The 10,637-nt window shown below is 51.5% G+C and overlaps 1 protein-coding gene across 1 annotated transcript; it reads right to left on the reverse strand.

Moving 5' to 3' along the window:
• Positions 1-2,889: 2,889 nt before the first annotated feature.
• Slc39a4 (solute carrier family 39 member 4) lies at positions 2,890-8,504 on the reverse strand. Its single transcript, XM_021183221.2, has 12 exons — positions 7,644-8,504; positions 6,948-7,226; positions 6,130-6,325; positions 5,821-6,002; positions 5,557-5,728; positions 5,125-5,297; positions 4,856-5,014; positions 4,667-4,786; positions 3,969-4,023; positions 3,711-3,863; positions 3,262-3,449; positions 2,890-3,170 (listed from the first exon to the last, which is right to left on the reverse strand). The coding sequence occupies exons 1-12, from the start codon at positions 7,830-7,832 to the stop codon at positions 3,042-3,044; spliced, it is 1,995 nt and encodes a 664-aa protein (XP_021038880.1). The 5' UTR covers positions 7,833-8,504; the 3' UTR covers positions 2,890-3,041.
• Between the last annotated feature and the right edge of the window lie 2,133 nt (positions 8,505-10,637).

Genomic DNA, 10,637 nt, shown 5'->3' on the forward strand with positions numbered 1-10,637 from the left:
AATCTTAAAAAAAAAAAAAAAAGACTCCAGAAGTAAACAGTAGAAGGTTCAAGAGTTCCCGAAACTACCAGAGGGAGCTCTTAACACCTGCAGCTCTGGGGTGAAGTGGTCATACAGGCAGGGAGAGCTTTGTGTGGTTTGTTTGTTTGTTTGTTTGGTTGGTTGGTTGTTTTTTTTCCCAGACATATCTCAGTTAGCCCCAGACTGTGCTGGCTACAGGGGCTGGCCTGGAACTCAGAGATCTGCCTCCCTGACGTCCTAACCCTCATTTTAAAGAGGTGCACCACCATGTCTGACTTTGGGTGAATTTTTTGTTTTGTTTTAGAATTATTTATTTATTTTCTGTATACAAGTACACTGTAGCTGCCCTCGGACACACCAGAAGAGGTATCAGATCCAATTACAGATGTTTTATGAGCCACCATGTGGTTGCAGGGGATTGAACTCAGGACCTCTAGAAGAACAGTCAGTGCTCTTAACCGCTGAGCCATCTCTCCAGCTCCTGGGTGAGCTTTGTGATAATGCTGCTTTTGAATCATTCTCCTGTAAATATAACTCTTTACCTCTTCTGCTGTAAGTAGACCCAATAAACTCATTAAATAATAATAATTTATTAATAATAAACTCATTAAATTACGTAGTAGTAGTAGTTTGCCAAGTTGGACTTTTGTGAAGTCATTTCTTTGCTTTGTTGTAGTGATCTCTCTGGGTTAAAGAGCCGTGCCCTTCCCCAGGGCTTATAATACAGAGGCAAGCAGATCTCTGGAAGTACAAAGCTCTGCCTGGTTTGGTTGAGTTCCAAGCTAATCAAAAATATATAATGATAGCTGGGTGGTGGTGGTACACACCTTTACTCCCAGCCCTGGAATTCAGAGGCAGTCTGATCTGAGTTCAAGTCTGCCTGCTCCAGGACAATCAGGGGTACGAGGAGAACCCCCATCTAAAAACAAACACAGGAACACACAAACAAACAAACAAATCCCACCACCCAACTAAACAAACTAACTGAAGCCAGCTGCTGCTGGTGGAGTTTGGTTGGAAGTCAGCTTTGCCTTACCTGGCTACAGAGCTCCCAGACCCTAGAATCTTCCTTCCTGCTCGTGGCTGCTCTGTCCTAGCGATCAGGGGAGTTAGAACACCCTAGGCTCAGGCGAGCTCAGCAGACTTAACTCTTCTAGAGGATGATGCTGATGGCCTGTCCCAGCAGCTGGAAGAAGATGAGGAGCTTCAGGGCTGTGTGGGCCGGCGGAAGGTAAAGAAGATGAGGACAGCACGCCCTCCCCTTCCTGTTGCCCAGCAGCTCTAACTCTGGTCGGTGGTAGTCCATTCCTTTAACCCAGTATTGGGGAAGCAGAGGCAGGTGCATCTCGTGAGTTCAAGCCTGGTCTATGTAGTTCCAGAACAGCAGGAGCTGCACAGAGAAACCCTGTCTAGAGAAGCCAAGCAAAGAAACAAAACACAGTAAGACATACATCTCAAAATGTAAACAGAGACAGCAAACATTGCAAATAAAGCAACCACTTGGTAAATTCAACGTCCTTCTATCTCTCTACATAGCTCCAGCTATCCTGAAAAGAAAATTTTTTTAAATTTTTATTTATTTTGACACAGACTCATGCTATGTAGCTTCAACTGGCTTGGAACTCATGTTATAAAGCATGCAGGCCTGAACTAGCAGAAATTCACCTGCCTTTACCCCTCCTAAGTGCTGATATTACAGGCATGGACGTCCACGTCTGGCCTAACCGTCAGCACAGTTCAAGTCTACCTCTCCCTAGCACCTGCCCTGTCCTGCTTTTGCCAGTCAATCATGCAGGAATATGAGGCTAAGCTTTAACCACACATTGAGACTGGATCCTTTTGAATTAAGTATTGTAAAAACCCATCCGTACCTTTGATGGACGTGCTCACTTGCTCGCTTAACTTAGCACAGCTGCACACCCTTCCTGCAAAAGTAAAACTGTTGGTCCTGCTGAAATGTTTTGGATTCCGTGGTGACTTTCTTGAGAACCCAGACCCTTTTTTTCCCTTCCTTTTAAAGATTTATTTATTTTATCTATGTGAGTACACAGTCTTCAGACACACCAGGAGAGGGCATCAGATCCCAGATGGTTGTGAGCCACCATGTGGTTGCTGGAAATTGAACTCAGGACCTCAGAAAGAGCAGTCAGTGCTTCTAACTACTGAGCCATCTCTCCAGCACCCCCCCCCCTCCCCTGATCAATTTCTTTTGCCTGATTGAAAACTTGCCTTTGGTCTTCTAGCCTCCAGAACCAAGAGAATAAAGTTCTGCTCTTTTGGCACCTAGTCTAGGGGAGACAACTATGTCAACCTCCAAAGGCTAATGCAAGGGGATTTGGAATAGCCACTTCTGCCGGGAGCTGCACATTAACCATTAACGGGTTGTCCTTTGGTTGGATCATCTCTAGGCTTCTCTTCGTGGCAGAAATGAGCCCTCATATTTGTAAGCAACATTGGTAATGCTTTTCTTTTCTTTTCTTTTTTTGGTTTTTCTTTTTTGTTTGTTTGTTTTTTTTGTTTGTTTGTTTTTTTCGAGACAGGGTTTCTCTGTGTAGCCCTGGCTGTCCTGGAACTCACTTTGTAGACCAGACTGACCTCAAACTCAGAAATCTGCCTGCCTCTGCCTCCCGAGTGCTGGGATTAAAGGCGTGCGCCACCACTGCCCAGCTTGTTGGTAATGTTTTGACTCGAGACAAGGACCCCATCAGATCCTGGAGAACTCTGAGGGTTCCCCAGGTTTGATTATAGGAAAGACAAGCTGGCTGTCCACAGGACCCCCAGTGGAGCCGTCCATAGCAAACACTGAGGATGGAGGTAGTGGCCTGCCCCAGAGCTTTCACCAGGAGACTCTACAAGAAGACAGTGTAGTTGGGTTTGATGGAAAAGTCTTTATTGAAGTCAGAGCAAGGAAATGAGGCTCGAAGCCTCTGGCTACCCGTAGTGGGTCCAACAATTAGGTGGCTTAAGAAGGTAAAGCAGAATCAACAGACAGGGACAAGGACTGGGATGTTATAGGGCTGTCAGAAGGTGATGTTGTCTTCGTACAACGACAGCAGCAGCAGGACGGTCCAGCCGCCCAGCAGACCCACGTTGTGGAGCAGGAAAAGAAGCCAGGGCCGCTGGTCGCGCACATTCATCATGGCTGGGAGCTGAGGAAAAGAGGGCACCAAGTCAGCTGCCAGTTGTTTGGAGCCCCTGGTTAGCTCCCCACCCCTACATAAGGCTCTTCCCCTTTCTAACCATGTCACAAAGCGCCACGTAAAGGAAGAGGCCGGTTGCTACAGCCAGAATCCAAGCCTCGCCCTCCTCGCCTACTCCGACTGCTAGAGCCACGTAGAGGCCAGCGAATGCTGTGAGCGCTGAGGCCAGATTCAGCAAAAGCGCACGCTTCACACTCAGCCCAGCATGCAGCAGAGCAGCGAAGTCCCCTAGAACGCAACAAGTCAGCGAGAACTCTGCCCACAGGTCAGGTACAGCCCACCACGCCTGTCACACCCACATCCCAGACAGACACACCCAAAGGCAGTCCAGCAATCCATCCTACATTTAGCCACGCCCTCCACCCCCACCCCATCACATGCCTCTCTCATAGAAAGGCCTTGTCCCTTCTCCTCTGGCCTTGGCCACCTCCAGAATAGATCGCTCTTCTCACTAAGCCCCACCCTTTCAAGCCACGTCCCAGAGCTCACCGAGTTCGTGGGGCAGCTCATGACAGAACACCGCCAATGAAGTGGCCAGCCCAGTCTTCCATGAGGATGAGAAGGCGGCGCCCACAGCGAGCCCGTCAGCGAAGTTGTGTACCGCGTCGCCCAGTGTGATCAGATAGGGCAACAGTCTCAGCTCTATGGTCATAGCAAGCGTGGATCTTGTAGGCCAGGTTCTGCACATGCCTATGGCAAACCCCAGATCTGCAGCCCCTCCCCCCCCAGGAACTCCCTGGGGCTCACCTGCTCTCAGTCGCTGGGTCTCTGGGTTCAGTAGTTCCGGGGTCTCCTCTGCCACCTGGGGGGCGGGAGTGGGGTGAAGAAGTAACAAAATTCGAGGCTTTTGGGCCCAGGCTTGGGAGTGTGGCTTTTGTGGCTTAGTGCTCCAGGTGCTGGTCATAAAACAGATAGCGACATTCCTTCCTCCACCCACCCGCTTCCTGGGTTCAAAGAGTGTTCATTCAAAGAATGGCACCCTGACCATTACTGGAACCTGCAATGCAAATGTGCTATCTTTAGGGGCTCTTAGATTGTTAGGGGCTCTTAGAAACTGTCTTGAGAGATAACCTGACACTTGTGACTTTGCACTTCCTTGTGACTCTTAACTGGTATTTTTGGTATTTTCCAACAACGCCCTCCCCACCTCCTTGAGTTGTGGTTTCTTCCTTTAAATACCCCCTTACTCAGCTACTCGGGGCGCCACGGTCCTCTACCCCTGCATGGTGTATGACCGTGGGCCCGAGAGCGCTCTTGAATAAAAATCCTCTTGCAATTTGCAGCAAGATCGTTTCTTGTGGGTGATTTTGGGGTGTCGCCTCTCCTGAGTCAGAACGTGGGGGAGTCCTCACGTTGTGGGTCTTTCAGGGGGAAGAGCAAGAATGAATCCAGGCAAATACATAAATAACTAAAGGGTTCCATGTGAGGTAGGACTTGCCTCTTACCAAGTCTGAACGAGAGCTTTCATGGGTCTGTTTGGACTGTCGGAGATTGCTTGGTGCCAGCTGCAGAGATATTCCATGGCTGTGCCCACCATGGCTACAAGGCCCATCTTTCTCAGAATCCTGTGGAAAAGCTGGTCAGAGCCCGTGAAGGCCTTACCCATCCCACCTAGTAGTTCCTCAGAGCCTGACCTGGTCCCTGGGCAACAAGAGGTTGAAGAAGCTCTCAAACAGGAAGAAGATGTAGAAGCCTCCAAGTACAGCCAGCAGGCGCCAGGTGGCCTGCCCACCAACGCCCACCTCCTCCTCGTGGGTGTGACCCTCTCCACCATGTGTGTGCAGTCCCAGCACCTGAGGAGGGGGTGGATACTGACTGAGGAATGACCGGGCTACAAGAGGCTTGAGGCTGGGGCTGGGCAGTGGGGGGCTGGGGGGGAGGATCCTGTTGAGTGACGGCTGACCTTGGGTATCAGGTGCAGAAGAGCATCGCCCGTCAGTGCTCCCACAGCCAAGCTTAGGAAGGTCTGCATGATGTAGTGGGTGGCTGTGCTGCATTTGGCACAGGTCAGCAGCAGAAGACCGAACACAGCACAGAGGCAGATGAGCAGGGTGGCCAGCGAGCCATAGAGATACCCTGTGGGTGAGTCTACACTGAGATTCCCCCTGCTTCCTAGACAGGCAACCTCCCAAGTCCAGCCGAGCCGGATGCAGGGGGCAGGATCTCAACAGAGATGCTGTCAGTAGGTGCCAGGGATTTATTTACTCTGGCCCACTAGCCTTGAAATCCACTATTCTTCCTCCTTTAGTGGTTCCTCATTCCTCAATGCCAACTCATGCCCCCTTCTAGAGTCCAATAACATGAGGCTAGCACCTGGGGGGGGGGGGACACTCACTCTCTGTTTGACTGAGCTGGTCTTGAATACGGATAGTGGGGTAGGGGCTGCAGGCTCCACTTAGCTGCTGCTGGACCAAGGCAGGGGTCAGTTGGGCCCAGGCCTGCGGGTTCACCCCAGCCTCTTCAGATAGCCCATACACAGCCATTATATCTTTGGCACTCAGGCACAGCTGGAGGCAAAGAGGACAGGACAGGAGTCAGGTGCCTGAGCAAGACCCATGGAAGGCCATCTTCTTTCTCCAGAACGGCATGAGTGGCGTACCGTGTCCCATACACTTGAGCTGCTGTTGTGGGGAGTATGGGGCTCAGAGTCTTGGTGGCTGGCTTTCCTGACCGGATGACTGTGGTCAGCATGATCACTGTGGTCATCATGGTCACTGTGGTCATCATGATCACCGTGGTCCTCTTCACCCACCCCGAGCTGATGCATCAAATTCTCCAGTTCTGGCAAGAAAAAGAAAAAAACAAACAAACAAACAAAAACAAAAACAGTTCAGTCAGTGCGCTCAGCTCCAGCTTTGTCCCCTCCTCCCGCAAGAGTAGCGGCTGATGATCGTAGCCTAGGCCTCACCATGCAGCGTGATATTGGGAGGGTCACTACTGTGTAGCCTGAACACAAAGTCCACAAAGTACTGAGGGCTAGGCAGGCCTTGGAAGCAGGACCCATTAATGACGTGATCCAGCAAGGCAGTCAAGACCAGGCCGGGGCTTCTGGAAACCCCTGCAGCCTCAGCCTCCTCCAGCAGTTGGGGAAGATCTACACAGGTCTGTAAAAGAGATTAACCTTGACTCTGCCCTCAGTATCGGCTTCAGGAGTCCACCTCACTGGCTGGATCTCCTGTCAACTCCCGACCTCCTCAAGTTCTTCCTTCCTTCCTTCCTTCCTTCCTTCCTTCCTTCCTTCCTTCCTTCCTTCCTTCCTTCCTTCCTTTCTCTGTATAGCCCTGGCTGTCCTGGAACACACTCTGTAGACCAGGCTAGCCTCGAACTCAGAAATCCGCCTGCCTCTGCCTCCCGAGTGCTGGGATTAAAGGCGTGCGCCACCACCACCCGGCTCCAACCTCCTCAAGTTACTTCCCAGATTTCACGGAAGACATCAGCCTATGTCCCTATACCAGCTACCTATACCATAAGCCTAGGCTGCCCCAGCTGGTCACATCCTTCACTGTGGCCTATGACCTTGGCCCCAGAGCTCTCCTGGCTGTCATTTCCCCCAAAGGGTTCCCCCAGACTCCCGCAGACCCCGTTCTACGAACCGTGCGCAAGACTGATTCCCACCTAGGTATCTCCAATGAGGCTGCATGTGGGACATTTCCCTTGCTGGGGCAGCCTCCCTTCCATGGCACTAAGGTCCTTGTCATTATCCCCAAAAACCCTCTGGGCCCTCACCTTGGTGGGTTGGCTGGCAGCATGGGCCTCAATCTTCTGCAGTAGCTGGCTCAGACCCAGGGTCATGGCCTCTGGACTCTCCAGTGTGGCCAGGTAATCGTCCACATGGGAGGCCAAGAGGCCAGCTTGGATGTCCTTGCATGTTTTCTCTGGGTTGTTAAGGTAGAGGGCAGCAGCAGCACTAAGGTAAATAATGTATCTGGACTCCAGGACTGATTCTGGGGCAGGCTGTGGCTTGTCAGGTTTGCCTAGAGCCAAGACATTCTCCACAGACAGACACTGTAGGCAAACAGTTAGACAGGATCTGGGCTAAACTGGGCCTACCAGGCATAGGCAGGGAATGGATTCTATCAGCTATCTCATGTCATGTTCTGCCCCTTGCACACTTAGCTTGACTAGGAGCCTACACAAAGGGGTCCCCAGCAATTACTCCCCCATCCTGAAGGTGAGAGTAGTCACCCGGAGTCACCACAAATTTGATAGCCTGGGGGAATGGAGCTGTGTGTCCCAGGATGGAGGCCCAGGCCTGCATAAGCCCCCCAGAAACGGAAGGGAGGCTCCAGCCTGCCATCAGGTGCAGACACCAGCCTCCAGACCCGCCTCCTGGAGTTTGCCCAGATCTCTTTAGTGCCTGCCACAGGGTGGAGCGGGCAGGAAGGGGCTGGGGCTGGGGGACCCATCGGGTGGGGGTGTTACCTTTTCACACGGCCCGTCGGTGCAGTGCACACGGGCCACCAGCGTATTTAACAGGCCGTCCAGTTCCAGGCGATCCAGAGCACCCTGGCCCGAGGTGAGCAGGCTGAGCAGGTTACTGGGCCGGGCCACTGCTGCTGTGCCCACCAGCAGAGCCAACAGGAGTCCCTGTGTGACCGACTTTGGGAGCATCACGCCTCAGGCCCCCAAAAGCGTTCCTTGTAGAGGTTCTGACTTCTGGACTAACTGGAGACAGCTGGGACTGTCCGGGGCCAGACTGGAGCTGGGTTCAACTTGCCTTGGCCCTAGCTCCAAGACCTCTCCCAGATATTTCCTGCAGGGCTCTGTGATTGGCTGCTGGGTTAGCCATTCCAGTGGCAGATCCTCCCTGAGAGCCTGGGGAGAAAGAGCTGGTGCCTCCTGGGGCTGGAGCTAAAGGTGGGTCCCTGTCCTTAGGTGGGCGGCTTGAGCCTGTCACACCCTGAACTGCCAGTCAGGGCTTTCTCTGTTTCCCTGAAGAGCCCAGATCACCCTCGCCTGTTATCTTGCCACTGGACCAGAAACTAGGGGATTAAGGGTTTGAGCCCGTAGATGTTATCAAGTCAAACATGGGCGTTCTATTTGACATTTTCAGGAGAGCTCTTAGGCTTCCCTCCACCCTTCACCAGCTGCCTCTCAGCCCAAGCAGCTTAGACAAATTCCAAATCTTGTAGCCTGGGTGAGGGTGGGGGTGCTGCTCTTGGCTCCGGAGCTAAGGCCGCTGGGTCCAACGTGGGCTACAATGGGAGATTTCTGCAGGGTACTTGCTGCGTCATGCTCCCCCACCCCCAGCCCTCGGGGAAAATCCCCAGGAAACGGCTAAAGCCCCAACCTAGACAAACAGGAAACAAAGATGTGACTTTGGTCCTAGCCAACTTTTGGGGCTTGGAAGAGTTTGAGTTGAGCAGTAGGCATTTGAGGCCCTGTTGTGAGTGCTAATGCCTGAGCTAAGAAGACGGGAGGTAGGGCAGGGCTGGGGCCCCCAGCTGTGCCCCTCCCCCATTGAGCCTTCCAGCCTTTGACCCCTGAGCCTTATCTCTATCCAGGTGGCAGGCTGAAGGAGGGGTTGGAATCTCCAGGAGCTGACAATTCCCGGGTCACAAGGCATTTTGGCCTTCTGGAAGAGGGCTTCGGTAGCCCCAGAGACAATGTGGCCTTCTTCCACTCAGGTTCACACCAGTCCTGACCCTAGCCCTCTGGGGTGTGGTTGAGTATGAGCCCAATGCCTAACGAACTCTGCCCCCTAGTATTCTGGAGGGTAGGGCAGGGTGGGGAAAGAATATAGCTGAGTATCCTTGAGCTCACGGGTCAACTGCTTTAGACCTGTTCCGAACTTACACATGTCAATGTTTCTTATGGCTAGCATCCTTGCAATGCAGCATCCCTGCTGGTCCTATGGAAGAGCCATAACTGGGAACTGGGAGAGCCCACCTGAGAGTGTTCCCTACACGTAGCTCTGAAGATGCCGTCTACCCAAACTGCCTTTCCTATTTCTTTTCATTGCTAGGCAGCTGGGGGCTGAGACTAGGTTGATTTTCTTTTCCTGTATCCCCTAGGGAGAAGTCTTTGTGTAGGCCTGGCTGTTCTGGCTTCCCTAGATCTCTCCCTCAAAGGGGAGACCTGCCTGAGCTCCGAAAGCCAGAACAGCCAGCCCTCATGCAGCTAACACTGCCTCTCCTGCTCATTCCCAGCCAGCTCACTGCATAGGTGAGAGTGTGTGTGTGTGTGTGTGTGTGTGTATAGAAGTTTGCCAAGGATTCACGGTGGTAGAAGGAAAAAATGCAGCTCCAGAAATCTGTTCTTTCACCTCTATTGTATGCTGCAACAATTGTTCCCTCGGGCCAAAAAAAAAAAAAAAAAAAAAAAAAAAGTCAAATGGTGAACTTCAGCACCGGGAACTGGAGTTACTACTTGTGAAGGTTTCGCTTGGGTAGATGAAGGTGTGGAAATGACAATACTGACAATACAATGGCTGAACTCAGTGCCACTGAAATGTAATCCAAGTGACTACAGTGGCAACTTCTGTGTGTTATCACAGCACAAAATTAAAATAGAGCAAACAGTGCTCCCTGGTTAGTGACTCCCTAGGACTCCTGCAAGACTTAATTCAGTGGCTGCAGATAATAAGAAAAGAAGTAGAATCCAGGTATCACGGTGAATACCCCTAATCCCAGCACTCCAGAGTCAGAGGCAGGCATATATATCTCTTTGAGTTAGAGGTCAGCCTGATCCCCATAAGCAAGTTCGGGGCTAGGCAGATCCTATCTCAGAAAACAAAAGTGAGGTTGGTTGGAGCAGGCCTGTTCTGGGCATGGTGACAAATACCTGTGACTCCATCACTGGGGAAGCAGAATCAGGATTGGGTTTGAGGCCAGTGTGGGTGACATAGTGAGACCATCTCAAAAAAATCCAAAGAGGGGCTGGAGAGATGGCTCAGCGGTTACAAGGACTGACTCTTCTTCTAGAGGACCTGGGTTCTGAGCATCCATAATAGCTCAAAACTAACTGTTGCCAGGCAGTGGGAGGCAGAGGCAGGCGGATTTCTGAGTTCAAGGCCAGCCTGGTCTACAGAGTGAGTTCCAGGACAGCCAGGGCTACACAGAGAAACCCTGTCTCGAAAAAAAAAAAAAGAAAAAAGAAAGAAAAGAAAAGCCTACCTGTAACTATAGTTTCAGGGGATCCAAGGCCTTCTTTGGTCTCTATGTCACCAATCATGCGTGTGGTAGGCAGATAGATATACATGGAGGCAAAATATTCATATGCATGATTTAAAAAAAAAAGATTTATTTATTGATTATTAGCTGTCTTCAGACACTCCAGAAGAGGGAGTCAGATCTCATTACGGATGGTTGTGAACCACCATGTGGTTGCTGGGATTTGAACTCCGGACCTTTGGAAGAGCAGTCAGGTGCTCTTACCCACTGAGCCATCTCACCAGCCCCAATTTTTTTTTTTTTT

This window comes from Mus caroli, chromosome 15 (genome assembly GCF_900094665.2).
Source record: "Mus caroli chromosome 15, CAROLI_EIJ_v1.1, whole genome shotgun sequence".
Lineage (NCBI taxonomy): Eukaryota > Metazoa > Chordata > Mammalia > Rodentia > Muridae > Mus > Mus caroli.

Excerpts from the sequence above, each read along its gene's own strand:
- Slc39a4 (XM_021183221.2), bottom strand. The coding sequence starts at position 7,832 with ATGCTCCCAAAGTCGGTCACACAGGGACTCCTGTTGGCTCTGCTGGTG. Across the intron at positions 6,003-6,129 it reads TCCCAATATCACGCTGCATG|AACTGGAGAATTTGATGCAT; the intron begins GTGAGGCCTAGG and ends TTTTCTTGCCAG. Across the intron at positions 4,024-4,666 it reads AAAGCTCTCGTTCAGACTTG|GTGGCAGAGGAGACCCCGGA; the intron begins GTAAGAGGCAAG and ends CCCGCCCCCCAG.